Source organism: Vidua chalybeata, chromosome 3 (assembly GCF_026979565.1).
Source record: "Vidua chalybeata isolate OUT-0048 chromosome 3, bVidCha1 merged haplotype, whole genome shotgun sequence".
NCBI lineage: Eukaryota > Metazoa > Chordata > Aves > Passeriformes > Viduidae > Vidua > Vidua chalybeata.
The window spans coordinates 91911503-91928827 of record NC_071532.1 but is presented as its reverse complement, the minus strand read 5'-3'; the positions used below and the strand labels follow the sequence as shown (position 1 = coordinate 91928827).

Genomic DNA, 17325 nt, shown 5'->3' with positions numbered 1-17325 from the left:
ATTTCCTAAACCCCTACATTCATGCTATGGTCACTTTGTCTGGTCTCAGAAATCTACTCTGTTCTCTCCACATCCACAGTACGCTATGTTTACAACTAAGACTGCTTTGACAATTATGCTTACTACAGGGAAATACACTTCCTGAGACTAATATTCATTTCTAATTAATATACAGGATTTTTCTGATTGAAGTTTTATATTTAAATATATTTTGAGTTTACTATATTTTTGACAGGTTTATTAATGGTGTTATTGATTGTATACATTTTTTATTTTCCCTTCATTATTCTCTAATACTCAAGAAGGCATGAAGATTGATTGTATCTCAGTAAAGACAGTCTAATTCCTCTTATGTGATTGTTATGATTGGAAGATCAATACATTTTGTCAGGAAAAGAAGTGCCACAGCTAACAAAACTCTAGTAGAGTAAGTAATACATCCAGCTGTTACTAGGCTTTCTCTAAAGATCTTTAAAAATTAGAGAAAACATGACATTAAACAGAAATACCTGGTTAGATTTCACACAAGATAAACATAGCTTTAATGTGAATCAACAAATCACTCTAAATTAATGATGTTCTTACGTTACACTTTGAATGACAGACATGAAGAAACAGAGATTTTTGAAATGAGTAAGTGTATAATCAAATCTTCTAAGCTATCAAATGCTAACAGTAGACCACATGTTGATTTATAAATGAATGAATGCCATACTATATGTTCTCATACCCATTTACACCTAATTACGTTGTGCATGGAAAGATCGTAAACATTTTTAAAATTCCACCAAAAGATACCCAAATCCAATTAGTCATTTACTGACAATACATACATTACAGCAAGACATCTATGGTAAGTCACCAGGACAACTGGATTGCACAGTATATGACATGATTCTACCATGATTACTTGAGCAGAAATTAATCTAATTTTCTCCCATATACAGATTCTCAGCCTTGAAAAGTATGTGCAATCTTCTGTAGAAAGTTTTTGATTTAAACTTCTAAGAAAACTGGTCACAGCTAGAAAAATTATTTCATTCTTTCACTGATTTCTCTCTCAGACCCACTGTCAAATTACAACAATCAGAGTAACAATTTGATTTCCCTGTAGAAAAAAAAAACACATTTATATGTCATAGGAATAATTTCAGCAGTAGTAGGTGGAGCTTTAATGTACACAGATGAATTTTCCACAAAGCAAGTGGTGTGCTAAGTGAGAGACAGAAAACTCTTAATGCTCAGTCAAAACAGAAAGCAACCTGCTGTTTAGTCAGAAATGGTACCTATAAATGTACACAACCACACACACAAGAAAGTTGCATGCATTCAGGTCTCAGCTGTGTGGAGGAGATGTAGATGACGCTAGGTAGGCTTGGAAGGTAGGATTTACATGCACAGGAACCAGGCCAAATGTATGTTGTGAATTATAGAAATGTCAGTAGAAGAGGAATGCCTTCTTTGAGTTAGAAAATGATAATAAAACCACTGAATTAAAACTATGTATGAGGGGACAGGGAAAAGTAAGAATGACTTTGTCCTCATGTCATTATAAATATTAATTCACTTATTGCTTGTCATTTCAAACTGAACATATATTATTTACTCTCGTTTCATCTAAGAAAACAGAAAATGCTGGTTTATACCATAAAAATCTTCTTCTTCTATTATACACCTTCATGTATTTTAGGAAATATGCTTCTATAGGGAGTAAAAAGGAATAAGAAAAGATAGAAGGCTGCATGCCCTTTGGTGCTGCATCTATATCAATAAAATATGAGGTGTGGAACTTTGGCTAGGTTTCTAAAAAATTCTAAAAACACCAAGTGTTAACACTTTACACTTTTATATCTATGTTTAACTGATATTTTAAAACTTTACCATATGTTTAACATAAAGAAAAATATTACATATCTGTTTATAGTGAACTTTTAGCATGAATAACTTTGTATTTTCTTCCAAAACATTTATAAAGGTGTCTCCATAAGCTAACTGCTCTTGAATAAAAGTATCTTCTTGAAATAGTCCTTCACATATAGTTTAAGATAATTTCTGGCAGCATCATGAGTTCTCATAATCAATACAACTGACAGATATTAACAAGAACAATAAATCACTGCCAAGGAACATGATTCATAAAACGTTTATGATTTATAAATCACATAATATTCTGCCTTTATCTGCTTACACTACAGGTTAGGATAAAGGCACTGTTCTTCAGAAAAAGCTGCACTATGTACTGGCACACAAACAAGTAAACAAAAATCAGAAAGTACTGTGAGTTCTGAAGCAAAGGTACTATCAGAAAGTTACCTTCACATCTGGGGAAATGATAGTTCCAATTTCTGTTGATTCCATGTTGACAAGTGAGAACAGGCTGCCCCCTCAAAACATATCCAGGATAGCATTCAAACGATACTGACTGACCCACACTGTAATCTGAGTTGACTATATAGCCATTCAAAAAAGGAGGAGGATCGGGGCAATTCTGTAATTCGTAAGCTGGAAGAGAACAGAAGTACTTTTTATTGCTTAATCAGCTCTCAACACACTAGGAAAGTACACATTAATATAAAATCTATAATGCATTCAATAATAAGTAAACACTGGAATGCCAAGCTTCAGTTATTCAGAGATTAACACATAACAAGAAATAAATCATCAATTTGGATCATACAAAAATATTTTAGTAATGTACAACAAAATCATTAATTCCTTAAAACTTTATGAAATACAAGACTTTCACAATCCATTGGATTTTTAATATATATTAAACTATGCCCAAAAATCATGTGACCTAAAAAAATTAAAAGAATTAATGAATGACTTCAACACAACAGAGCACCATAAAGGTCTAAAAAAATTATAAATACCTTTGAAGGGAACAGAATATATCATCATGCAAAAAATTGCTTTAATGATTCATCATATTTCATGTTAGGTTCTGCATTTTTGAGGACATCAAAATATTATTCAAAGAAACATATTTAATTCATAAAAATCAGTGTGGTGAAAATTCAGAAGAAACTTTCATTAATAACATTTACTAAGATATGAAGATAATGCAAGCAACTCCATATGAAGCAATAAAAAGACTGTTTCATAAAAATTTTATGCAGAATTATTTACAGACAACTTAACATAGATTGGATAGTAAGTAATTGCCATTTAAGAAATCAGTGTTAAAAGGATGAAGGCCCTGCTCTTTTTTGAGCCCTCAATTTCCACTTAAGGAATACTTCTGTCAGAAGAAATTTGAAACAAGAATAATACCAGCGTGCTCTGTATCCATGTGTTTTTAAGTGCAAGCTCTAAAAATACGGCAAGAGAATATGATGAACATATTCTTGAACAAAGTATTTTGTTGCTTTTTTTCAAAGTTAACCTTTACAATAAGAACATGTTCATCCTAGAAGTGTATTATTCTGAAATAGATTATTTAAACAAGCCATTTCAGCAAGACTAAGCTAAACATATATTTTAGATATGCTTAAGTGCTTACTTAAAGTGAAGTCTGTACTTAATTGATTCACTGAAGTACAACTACTGGCAGTAAGTTTTTTAGTCATTGCTAATTACAGTCATGCTGTGCAATAAAAAGATTTACATTGAGAGAGCCTTCTTCTTTTCCCTTATTCGTTCAGCAAATCCAGAATTCAGTGTTTTTAACACTAAAAAATTGGAAAAGATGTTGTGGTACTAGAAATATTCTGAAATCCTCCAAAAAATCAGATCCCCCTTCTCTCAAATAACAAAAAAAATAAGAAAATAAATGCAAAACCTAAGAATAAAAATTAATTGCTACTGAAAGGAAATACAAAAGGTTTATTTTCCCTAAATTGTGGTTCATTAAATTTTGTGCTAAAGCTAGTAATGGCTCATTAATTTTTAATGTTATTATTACTCCTGCTATCATTTGTGTAGTACTAATACTGATAATATCCTTATCAACATCTTTATACAAAACAGAGCAGTAGAAAGATTATTTAAGATTATTTAAGAAAAAGATTATTTAAGATTATTTAAGAAAGTTTATTTAAGAGTACAGGATGCTGAAGATTACTGTATCAAGTCTGAAATATTAAACTATATAAAAATCTATTTACCTATTTATTAAATTATATTAAAAATAGAATAGAAATTATTCCAGAAGGTCAGAGGATCTCACAGATTTTTTTTTTCTTTTTTTTAAGATGTAGCAATGTATTGCCCAACAGTTACAGCAACAGTGTTTTGGAACAATGACAGTAAGTACTGGAATATTTAAACTTTGATTGTAGAACCTTTTGAGGAGATGAATACCATGCTTCCTTATTGCTTAACTTGTTACAATACATTATTAATAGATTATGTTTTGAAAGTACTTAACATAGTCTCAGAATTTTTGAAGTTAGTATTAAAAATCAGTTTCAGAAAAAAAAATAAAAACAACTCTCCCACTGATCTACATAAAAAGATAAGACAGGAACTACTCAGGTGAGAGAGGAAATCCTGACAGATTTGACAGACGTTTTCCATAGACAAAGGAAGTGATGATTGTGTGTATATGTATCAAAAAAGATAAATAGGGAAAGTGATGGGATATTAGAGAGTATTAAAACTTGGTGTGACAAAAATTGTATGGAATAAGAGGTGGGTATTGTCCTGGTTTCTGCTAGGGAAGAGTTAATTTCTTCTCATTTTTTAAAAATTTTTCTCATGCTCTGCGAGTGAGGTGGTATGCAAAAAAAAAAAAAAAAAAAGACAAACAAAATGGGAAGGAGTATAGCTGGGACAGGTGACCTGAACTGACCTAAGGGATGTTTCATACCATAGAACATCATGACTGGTATACAAACTGGGAGTAGTTACCCAGAAGGGTGGCTGATCTGGGTTCAGGAAGGGGATTCTGGCATCAGGCAGCAAGTGGTGAAGAAGTTGTAGACTGCAATGAGGTCTCTCCTCAATCTCCTTCAGGCTGGACAGACCAAGGGACCTCAGCCGCTCCCCATACAGCTTCCCCCCAAGGCCCTTCACCTTTTTTGTTGCCCTGCTTTGAACTCTAATAGTTTAAAATCTTTCATTTATGCAGTGTCCAAAACTGCCCCCAGCACTCGAGGTGAGGCCGCCCCAGTGCAGAGCAGAGTGGGACAATGCCCTCCCTTGCCCACTGGCCATGCTGGGCCTGATGCCCCCCAGGACACAGGGGGCAGATCCTGGCTGCCAGAGCACTGCTGACTCAGATTCAACTTGTCATTGACTAGGACCCCCAGGTCCCTTTCTGTGGCACTGCTTTCCAACATCTCATTCCCCAGCCTGTCCGTACAGCCAGAGTTGGTGCATTCCAGGTGAAAAATCCAGCACTTTCCCTTGTTGAACTTCATATGGTTGGTGATTGCCCAATCTTTTAATTTGCTGAGGTTTTTCTGCAGGGCCTCTGTGCCTTCAAGAGAGTCAGCAGCTCTTTCAAGTTTTCTTTTATCTGACAGCTTTTTTAGTATCGCTTCCAGTCCTGCCTCCAGGTCACCTACAAAGATGTGGGAGGGCACAGGGCCTAAGATGGAGCCCAGTGGGACTCCACTAGTGCCAGGCCCTCTGTTTGATGTCACCCCAGTTACTGTCACCCATTGTGCCTAAGCCATGAGCCAGTTGCTCACTCATCAGGTGATGTGTTTATCCAGCTGTGTGCTTGCATTTTGCCCAGAAAATATAAAACAGTATAAAACAGTATAAAACAGTATCAAGAGTTTTCCTGAAATCCAAGAAGACCACACAAACTGACTTCCAGTGGTTCACTGAGTGTGTTGTTTTGTCATAAAAGGAAACCAGGTTTGATAAGCAGGACTTTCCTCTCATGAAGCTGTGCTGGCTGTGACCAACAACTGCATTGTCTTTCTGGTGTTTTTCGATACCTTCCAGAATAAGCTTCTCCACAAGTTTACCATGCACTGAAGTAAGATTAACAGGCCTATTGTTTCTGGGGTCCTCCTTGACCTCCTTTAAAACTAGTACAATGTTGACCAGCTTAGAGTCAGCTGGGACCTGTCCAGACTCACAAAACTGCTCAAAAATAGAAAGTGGTTTTCTCTTTATTGAGAAATGCATATGCTGTTTGCCTGTTGTAAATAAGGCAAACAAAATACATACAGAAATTCTGGGGGTTTGTTCTGGTATTTGTTTTAGTAAGAGGAGAACTTGTGCATAAAGCAAATCACTGGAAATTTGAAGGTCAGTCAGTTAGGGGCGAAAGCACTTGCATATGAGCAGAGTAAATCTGTTTTGCTATTTGTTATTTTAGAAAATAAGGTGTAAAATTTTAACATACACTGTTTGTATTTTCTGGTATAAATCCTATAGATGACTCATAAATTAGTGGTCAGGTGATCCATGTGACTATGATATTATGATTTACAGGTCACTCAGGAAATATGTTTTACAGTTTTAACATAAATATTAATTATATTCTTCTTTGTTCTTTTGATATATGCTATAATATCTGATTTAACAGAATAATTCATTATTCAGTAGTCATGACTGACAAATACTGCCAACAAATCCTGATTTCACACCTTGCAATAGAAAGCTCTTTTTATGAGTGTCATGCCCAAAGATTTGTTTGCTACTGAGCTTTACAAACTGAGATTCTGTTTGACTGCAGACAAAAACTCTAGTGAGAGCCTGAAATAAAATGTAAAGGAAATGTGAGAAAAAGATTTCATTCCAATACTGGCAGAAGTCAAATATTTGAATTTTAAAATTATCTCATATAGACATTTGTCATTCATTTGTGCAGTATATTTTCCACTACTAAGAAAAGATTGTATATCACAAAAGAAATGTAATTGATTCTCTGCTACCTTGTTGTTATGGTTCAAACGTATTTGCCATCTTACATAAGCATTAGAGTGACTTACTGGCTTTCCAAGTGCCACATACCTCTGTAACACTTAAACATGGAAATAACTGCTTTACAAAAAAGATGGTATTAGCAGAGAATTGAGCATGCAATCACTCAAATGCTAGGAGAGCTCACAATTAGTTCATTTAAAAGTTTCATTTAGGCTTACTGTACATTCCTCCAGTATCATGATGTTTATAACTACTGACTCAATAAAAAATCCACTTCTTAGTCTACAGTGGCCTACCATTAATTTTGTTGGAAAGTCCCTTTAAAGTTGATCTCATTCCAACTTCCCTGCCATGGCCATAGACATATTTCAGTAGATCAGACTGCTAAATGTGCCATCTAAACTGACTGAAGGCCTTCAGGGATTCAAAACTTTTCTTGTTTCAGTGTCTCACCACCCTCATCTTATGTTCCTTATGTCCAATCTACATCTATTGCCTTTTGATTTAAAACTGCTGACCCTTCTCACTAAAGGCCTTGGTAAAAAGTCTCCTCTCTTATTTTTAAAAAGATCCTCTTAAATACTGAAAGGTCACAATAAGGACTTCCTGAAACCTTCTCATTTAGGCTGAACCACAACTCTCTCAGCCTTTCTTCACAGAAGAGGTGCTCCAGCCTGCTCTTTACTTTGTATTCTTCCTCTGGACCCACTTCAACAAGGGTTGGGCTTCTCTTGTGCTTGAAGCACTGAAGTTGAATGCAGCACTCCAGGTGGGGTCTCAAGAGAGTGAAGCAGAGGGAAAGAATCACCTGCTTTGATCTGCTGGCCATGCCTCTTTTTATGGAAGCCCAGGATGCAGATTGCTGGAGCACAGGATAGGATTGGCAATCTGGAACCTCAGTTTACTGTTATAGGCACCAAAGAACATAATCTTTACAGATGTCATGACTCAGGACTAGAATCACGAAACATAATTAATGATTTAGAAAATAATTTGTGACAGGGTCCTCAAAAGATTTTATTTCCTTTAGCATTCCTGCCTTAGAACATAATTTGAAACCATTTTAGAAATACAGTAACTTTTCAACAATCCCCTTTTCATTCCATGATTCCTAAGACTCAGAAGCTCCATCATAATCATCTTTTTTTTCAGTTTAAGGCCATCAGATTTAACATGTTTAAATCATGTTTTGTGTGTGCATGAGTGTTTGTGGAAGAAAGGGAGGGCAATTAGAACATTTTTCTGTGTATTTTCTGGACCATATTGCTGAAACTCTCAAACATATGAGAGTAAGATTCTTACTTCATATTTGGCTTTATGTTATATTGGAATTCAGAGCAGACTGAAAATAGTCTTACAGTTCCAATAATAGGAACTAGGACTTCCACAGTAAAAATAATACACATCAAACATTTATTCTGCTTCCCTTAAAGAAGCTCTAGTCCTAAAGGGAAAGTTATGTGGAGGAAAAAAAAAAAAAAAAAAAAAAAAAAAAATGTTCCATAAATACTAAAAGATGAGGCAGCATTAATATGGACAGGAATTAAAACCCACAAATATGTCTTATGAACCATTAGACTAACTGTGTTCTTCTGTGCACTAAATTCTGTTATGAATCCCTCAAAAGCCATAAAAGCTATTTATTTCTTCTGACCTGGTATAACAGCTTGCCAATCAAACTTCCATGAGTGTTCTTCTCAGACCTCGTGTACAGAGACTAGTTTATAACTCAGGTATTGAGATTTGACATAAATGGGGGTCTCAGATCCTCAAGATCACCGGTCAAATGACATAGAGAAATTTTCTTCTAAGTATTTGTGGTTGTTTCCTCTCTTTGCTGTTTTACATAGATGGCAAAACTGCAACACTCATAACAAGAGACAGTCTTTCTCAATGTTTCTCTTTTTTAACTAAACAGTAAAACACTTATTTTAACATTGGAAAAAATGTAATTAAACTTAAATGTTGCTCTTTAAAAAATCAAGCACTTTGAAAGTTCTTTCATTATCTTGAAAAAAAAAAAAAAATTCCAACTTCTTCCAGTAGTTCAACAGGCAATCACTATGAACTTCCTTCTTGCTGCAAGTGAAACAAAAGGTTCCACAACACACAGAAATTTAGCAATCCATCTTTAACAAAATGGAATGCCCACCATTTCCAATGCATTGCAATTGCAAAGCTGAAGGGAAAAGAGCATAAACCAATAAGAATCTGATCAGCAATGGTACTGAGAACTGTAATTTCCCCAGGGTTCTGCTAAGGAGACAAAGCTTTTTAATGCCTTCAGAAATACACAGTATCTAAGGGATTTAGGTTATATTTTCAAATCCTGTGCTGTAAGAATTCACAGACTCAAGGACCAGCACTAGATCTCGACAAGTATGGGTAGAAAATATTTTACAGTTCTCCGTGTGCATTCACTTTTCTTCTTCCCAAAAATAATTTGTTCAGAGTACAGTTCCAAGCTATATTAAGATTTGATCTCATAACCATTTTTCTGCCTTCCGAAAATCAGGAGAAAAAATTGAAAAATAGCATTATTAGTTTCATAATTCACTCTACAATGTTCATGTTCTTTGCTTTCCCTTGAGATGAGGGGTTATAAAAAACCTTATCCATCATAAAATGCTAACATCTCTAGAAAAATTCATTTTTTTTATTGCATGCATTGATTGAGTAAGCATAGCCATCACCCATGTCTCTTATTTTTAGATTGCTATCTACAAAAAAAGTATTTACCTGGCAAAAAGTCTGCTACCTCAGTGCCCATACGTATTGTATTCTGGTTAGCAGAAAAGGCAATTATTTTCACTTTAAAAAATCAGTCTTTGAATTGAACTGAGTTTAGTACCATACAGTAAAAACCCTGAATTTAATCTTAAATTCCTTTAAATGTAATTTAAATACAACAGATCAGATTAGAAATAATCTATGCAAGTTTGTGGGCATTTCTAATATGTAACACATTCACTAATATGCAACACATTCACTAAAACAACTAGAATGGATTTGGCAAATATGAATGTAACTATGGATTCTTTTTGCCCACTCCTCTTTTTTAAGGGTAAATTAAATTAATTTCACTATTAGAGAAGTAATGCTGTTTTTTGTTTATAAAACTTTTTTTCCCCAATTATAGTATATTAGGACATCCTAAAATTAGATCAATAAGAAGCAGTCTGAAACAAAACAGCTGGTTAAATGTATAAAGATGTTAGGAGCTCAGGTCCATTTGCTTTGCTTTGCAAATTCATTTCTAGAAATGAAAAAAAGTGGACAATTTAACTGTTTGAGCATCAACTGGACTAAAAATAAATTCTTAGCTTTCCATACATAACAGTACTCCTTTTTCTCATAAGAAGATTTTGAATGTGACACCCATACCAAGCTCTCTTATTTCCCTCCCACATTTATCTACCACGAATTGCCATTAGAGAAGACGTTACATATTAAATTGAGTTGTGACAAAGAATATTCTGACTTGGTAGCCAGCAAGTCAAACTGAATTGGTATCTATGGAGTAATGCTGCATCTTCTCAACATGGGTTTTATTTCAGAACTGTGAGATTTGACTGAAATGGGCCAATGGTTTCAAAATTGTGTAACAAAGGTATACTCAGAAGGGTGACAGACAGACAAGAAAATAATGCTAAATTCCATCATCCAAACAAATCAGGCTAAGTCTTCTATGGCATTTCATTTACTGAAAGGAAAACAACACTTCTAAGAGGGAAGAAAGGAGAAGGAAAAGAGTACATTGGAGTAATGAAGAATTGTTTTTTAAGTCAAGTTTCAGCAATTGCAGATAGTCTAAGAGGAAGAGAAAGTAATTGAGAAATATAATACTAAAAAGAGTAGGAAAATCCAGAGATAATCCATCAAAAAAGATAACTAAGTATCAAAGGCAACAGATATGGAACAGTCAAAAAAGTCAGTTATCAAAACCAACACATACTTTGTATGATAAAAAATAAAGCAGACAATAAAATTGCCCATTTGTAAACCACTGGCATTTTCTTTCAGAGGTCAAGAGAAGAACAGTGAATACACTGAAACAATACTTTCCAAAGCTGGTGGATTATGGATATCTAATTGAGTGTACAATTTCCTATATGTTCTAAATGATGCTGAGCAAGTTATTTTAGCTCAATATGAAGTTATAATATATGATGATCGTAGAATTGCTAGATCTTCTCAGTAGAAATACCTAGTGTAATCTGTGATCTCAGAGGCAACAGAGAAAGTTTCTGCTTTGTGAAGAAAAATAAACACATGCAAGACAATTCATTTTTAAAGAAGAAAAGTCCCATATCCGTTTGCACAATGAAGAAAAGGAAGTATATGTAAAACAGAACACAAGTAAATTATAAATTTAATAGAGTGAGCTCAGCTGGTAGATCCTAATCACTTAAAAATTTAACACAACTGTGTTACCGACTTTCCACATTAGAAAAAAAAAAAAACACCAATAAATCATAAATACCTTTTAGAATAATTCATTTTTTCCAGCACTTGACTTTTAATTGAAATTGATTATGTTGTCAGGTTTTTTTAAATGTTTTAAACCCATAAATTTTTTAACATGCACATATACATACACACACACACATATACACCACACACACACGCACACTAAAATACTGTCTCTATAGGTAAGGAGTAATACATAAATTTAACTTCATGAGTTGTCTTGACAAAAGAAATTGCTTTGCTTCTCACTCATGGGAAGTATAAAACTCAATGAATGTATATGCATTTCGTAATGCAAATAGCTACGTATTTACTACATAAGTACACTATTTGTGAAATGAGATAAATACTAGTTATATTTTTTCATTTGAAATTAGAATGACACAAATATCACAACTAAACTGTATCTCTTTCTTGGCTATGATTTTTTTTTTGTTCTACTATTGTAGCTATTAGACTAATAAGTTAGCTATGAAAAGACATCAAATTACTACTGTTGAGAATTTAATAATTTTTCTGGATTTTTTCTGTAAGTACTTGGAAAATATTAGTACAAGTTTCTGAATTTTAATGAATAGTATTTTTTTGACATTTTCTTTTATTTTGAGAATACTACTAACACAGTTTCATCACTTTTAAAAATATTTTATTATAAGGTCCATGTAATGCAAAAATGTAATATTTCATAACACCTTACTCTGGCTTTAATTGCTGTTCCAATGTTTACATAATAAGATAAAATTTTACACTGTCATTGAGGAACTCATGATCCTCGGTTTGTTGACAGCTAACAAGTAGCAAATGGGAGAAGTAGAAAGCATGCAACTTATCTAAAAAGCAACTGATTTTAACAAGAGATGGTTAGAATGAACCAAAAAATAGCAGTTCCTATTGTATCATGTCCTCTTCATCACCTTCCCATTTATTTCAGAGTAGATCAAACAGTCCTACTGGACTAAGTAAGAACGGGAAGAAAAGAAGAAAAGAGTAATAAAACTATGTACTTGTTGTGTAAGCTGCAACACTGCCTCTGGAAGAACATGTTATACAGTCTACAAACAACATATTCTTTATCTACAAGGGCAGAAAATGCTGTTAGTAAGGAAGAGCTTGTTATGGCAAGGAAAAACACTAAATAGAACCAGAACAAAGAGTAGTGGAGAATATATAGAAAACATACCGCATGGCATTGTATTTTACTTGTCATTTCTATTAATTGAAAATCACAATTATTTTTGACTGCTCAGAAGGAAACTAAGACTAGGTGAATCTGATGTGAGAATATTCCATACTTGTAAGACTGTGTGACAGAAAAAAATTCTATAGATGGCAGAGAATCATGATTTCTTTGTGGGCATGCTTTATGAGCATCAGTCTAATTCAGGTGTTCAGAATTTTCCTCACTGTCCATTGACTCCGTAGATAAGCTCTAACTATAAATGTATATACATGTGTGTATGCAAATAAATGCTATACTGGACCTGGAAATTACAGAGTTTGCTGTCTTCATAGAAGCTCATATGGTGCTGTGTCTTTGGTTTGTGGCCAAAAGAATACTGATAACACAGGAATGTTCTGGCTTTTGCTGAACAACATCAAGGCCATCTCTGTTTCCCACTATGCTCTGCCAGTAAATAAATTGGGAATGTACAATAGGGTGGGTGAGAACACAACCAGGCAGATGACCTGTACTAACAAGAGATCATCCATACCACATAAAATCATGTTCAGCAACAAAAGAGAAAAGAGGGGGACTAGAGACATTAGCCATCTTTGGCTGGGCATCGGTCTGCCTGTGGAAGGTGGGGAGTGGTTGCCTTTGCGTCACTTTTATTTTCTTCCTCTCTTCTTCACCTTATCCTTCACCTGTTAAACAATGTTTTTTTATCTTTGTCCCAAGATGTCTTGCTTTTAGTATTCCTTTCCTCTTCCTCCATCCCACTGGGGTGTGTAGGAGGTGAGCGGTGTTTAACTGCCCACTAGTGTTAACCCCCAACACATAATTAAGTTATCCAAATTAAGATCCTAGAATAAGGTGTCATGAATTCCCTCACAGATATCTGAAACACAATCCATTCCATTGTGTTAAACTGTTGAGCTCCTGTAATAGTGCTCAACTGTTGACAGCAAGACTATTTTAACAGTTCAAAAATATGCACAAACTAGTTATGTTTTTTTGTCACTAGTGGGGAAACAAACAATGAAGATGAATAAAAAAGCCAACAGTCAATGACCACAAAAAGTTCACATTTTCAAATACTGATTATATGTGTTTGAAAATGGATATAGAATGTATTATCTGGTGGTTTTTTTTCATTTACTGATAATTTTCACAGGAGTCTAGACTGAAAATATATAACATAGGAAATTATAAAATTTTACCTGAATATTTAAAATAGCTTTTACCATTACATTAATCATAGGAAGATTATGTAAATGGGAAAACAAGACAGTGAATATTAGAAGTATGAGTCAGTAACAGTACAACTTAATGGAATGGAAAGGGTTATCAGCTATGTGACCTTTGGCAAATAACATCACCTTCTCAGGCTTTTGCATCAATAGAACAAAGATTCCAACTCAACACAATTTCAATTTTAAAAATTCCAACCTATTTATTAAACAATCTATAGATTTTAAAATGCTATATAATATATACCAAATATATCTTCTAAAATAATATTTAAAAACTATTTTATTTTTCCTTTCTAATCATAAGGATCATTGTGCTAGTTCATACTTACCTTGGTATGTCAGCTTAAATCCTTGCCTGTTTTCTGAGTGATCACTATAAAAATGGACAAGTGTTTCATGAGTAGTACTTAGCAAGGGTGATGGGAGTTCCATTCCACTAAACTGGCCAATCATAGAACTGGTGTGCTGAGGCCCATTCTGAATTTCAAGGAAATCATGATTTGCTTCAGTGGAGAAATTCAGAAACTGAATGTGTGCACCTGTAGCATTGAGAAAGGAAGAAAAATTTTTAACTGATGTTGCTTAATAGTAAAGCATGTAAATAAACATAAAATTATAATAGTTATTACAGGCACTGTATATTTTAGTCACTATTCATAGTGGGATGCTTGAGTTAAAGAAATAGCTGATAAGTATTACAAGAGTTGGAGTTTCTAGTTTTTTTTGGTTACCCATAAATATCATACCCACACATGAAGGGACAAATGAAAGTCAGCCATAAAGTCACAAAGTCAATACCAGGGATTTTTCATATTCCTAAGCCAATCAATAGAAAGACTCAAGGGAGGGGCAAATCACAAATCCTGCTGTGTCATGGCATGGCTGGGACTCTGCCATCCCAAGTGTATCCCTGTACCTAGACCAAGGTCTCTCCCAGAGACTCAGGATCAGCTAGGTTACTTACAGAGCAAACTTTCTGAGGCAGAAGTTCACCTACCTAGCTCCAGCTGTCTACTCTACCTTGTTTTTCCTGCCCTGGGTCACCTATATTTGTTTCCTTTTCCCTCTAGCTTGGGCCAGTGTGACTTTGAAGCTATTTTACCCCATATGCAGCCTTATAAGATGCACTGAACTCCAGATTGGTGACAAGGACTTCAGATAATTTACCAAAAACCCTCTCCAGGAATCAGGTGCTTGAACAAGGCTTTTCAGTATTTGAAACATGCAGAACAGTTGGGAGTATAAGCAAAATCTCAAGAGAAGAGCTGTTTTGAAGTTCTGGTACTACTTCCTGTGGACTAAGGACCTGAAATCCAGTCTTAAACAACGTGTGTATCATATCTAAACAGAAATGAGGGATGAATCCCTGGTTTGGAAACCTAGTACCAAGTAACTTGCAACTGTACTTTTTGGGCCTAACTTTGCTCTGGTAGAATGTGAAGAACCAGCTGTACAAGAATAAACCAGAATTACTGAATGAGCCAACAAAGCACTGTGAAATAGTCAATGCCTTAACTCTGCTTGACATTCTTACTTAGCAGTAGAGACATATTCTTCATTCCAGGAGAGAATATTATAGATTAATTACCAGGGTAATAGATTACCAGGGTAATTCACTTAGTCTTGTTTATAGCTGATTTCTTAACCTCTGTGGTTTAAGATTGAATCAATAGTATAAAAAAGATTTTTTTTTCTATGAGACAAATTAAATAAGCTAGAAAATAAACTGGGTTTTATAGAACACTTGTAATAATATGGGATATTTAGTTCTAGTGCCTTCTCTGACCTATGCAAAGTGGGAAGTATGAAAACAAATATTTCAGCTGCTGAATAACAACACTTTATCCAGAGAGGCCATCAATAGAGAGGTACAGACCAAATATATCAGAGTCATAATATCAGCTATCTCTGTATGATGTTTGATGTGGCTAGTCTCACTTGAATGAAGTGAGACTAATTTTACAGTGCCCTCAGGATCTGAGATGAGATAGAGCCCAAAGCAGCCTGGAAACATCTTGACTGCAGTCTTGGTGGCTAGTGATTCCCAACAGAGACTGGATGTCAGTACCATAGAAATGATAAAAAATTGAGCAGCCACTTAATGTTATACCTAAATTGAGAAAGTGACAAGCAGATAATAAAATTTGGCATATTTATATATATCCCAAACATTGTTTAGGTATTTGAATAAAAGTAATCTACTGTTATGAATTCTTTGATGAGCCATGGAGTATCTTTAAAACTGAATAATTTCAATTTAATTTCTGAGAAGAAATTTCTATGTCTTGTTGTATATATTCAGTATAGAAAGGCTTTCTGTTATAAAAGTTAAAAAGTAGGTTTAACGGTAATTAAAAAAATAGACTACCTAAAATAGTTTCAAATGTGCTAATTTCAATCAGAGAACACACTGTATGTGTCCCCTCAAGCCTTAAGTCTGAGTTTATACAATTTGTAAATGTCAATTTGATATGTCAAAGATAAATTTTTCTACACTAAACAATTTCTTACATAAAATTACATGGAATAAAACTGACAGCTACAGAAAATAAATCATTATCTGGTAAAACTATAAATATATTACTTCCTGCTTGAATCTCAACAGCATTTCCTTTCTCACTTGAATGTACTCTAAATAATGAAAATTCCAAGCTGAGGTAATTGTTTTGATAAATGTTAATTTACAGCTACATGAGATCATTTTAAAATCACAACAACTCTCTTGAAAATATATATTCTCTATTTTAAAGTATTTGGATTTTAGTAGTGTCTTCTTTTACATGACTGATATATTTTCATGTAATGAAGAGCACACTATATTTTGGGACACATTTAGCTCCCACAGTTTTATTGCTATACTTTGTTTAAGCACACAGCTGTTTTGATAGAATAGAATATATGTAAACAAACAGTTTTTCAGTAGACAAGCTTATACTTCTAATTAAAATAATATCCCAGTAGAAGTACTTTGTGAAAGATCACAGCAAATACAAATTTTAAACCTGATATAAAGATATTATATGTGGATTATTTAAGAAATACTTGAGGAAAAACATCACTGTAGGAATTTGGTGGTAAAAAACGCTCTTTGTAGTATTTTTGAAGGCAATGATAGATCAGTGCTATAAACACTTTGTATGTGTTAAAACCCTTACTAAACAAAACTCTTTTCTATTTAGAGAATCACCACCACCAGAGACTTTCAGAGAAGTGAGAGAAGTAATAACAGGATACAAGATGTTCTTGTGCAATTAATTAATGAAACATTTTCTGTATGGAAAAGCTTAAAAGAAAAAGAGCAACTCTGAGACATATGAAGGACTATTTTTCAAAGGCAGTATTATAATAACCCAATTAGGATGACATCTCTTATCATTTATATTTCCTGCAAATGTAGCTGGAGAATGTCCAAACCACAAACTTCTGTCCATGGTTCTCCTACATCTATAAGGATATCTAAGGCTACTAAGGCTATCCATAATGATGATGGATCAGTTTCATCAGGTGTTCACTGATAAATGACACTATTCTAAGAAGCAGCAAAGTATTTCTTACAGGTTAACTTTATAAAGTACATGAAAGTAGTACATCTCACTACAAAAATCCCTCTTC

At 34.0% G+C, this 17325-nt stretch overlaps 1 protein-coding gene across 1 annotated transcript in view; it reads right to left on the bottom strand.

The window, feature by feature from the left end:
- CSMD1 (CUB and Sushi multiple domains 1) overlaps positions 1-17325 on the bottom strand; it is a 1092714-nt gene that overhangs the window by 106418 nt on the left and 968971 nt on the right. The window contains exons 41-42 of the mRNA XM_053939637.1: positions 14043-14252; positions 2314-2502 (exon numbers count right to left, since the gene is read on the bottom strand). Coding sequence (XP_053795612.1) covers positions 2314-2502; positions 14043-14252 — 399 coding nt within the window. The remainder of the gene's footprint in view (positions 1-2313; positions 2503-14042; positions 14253-17325) is intronic.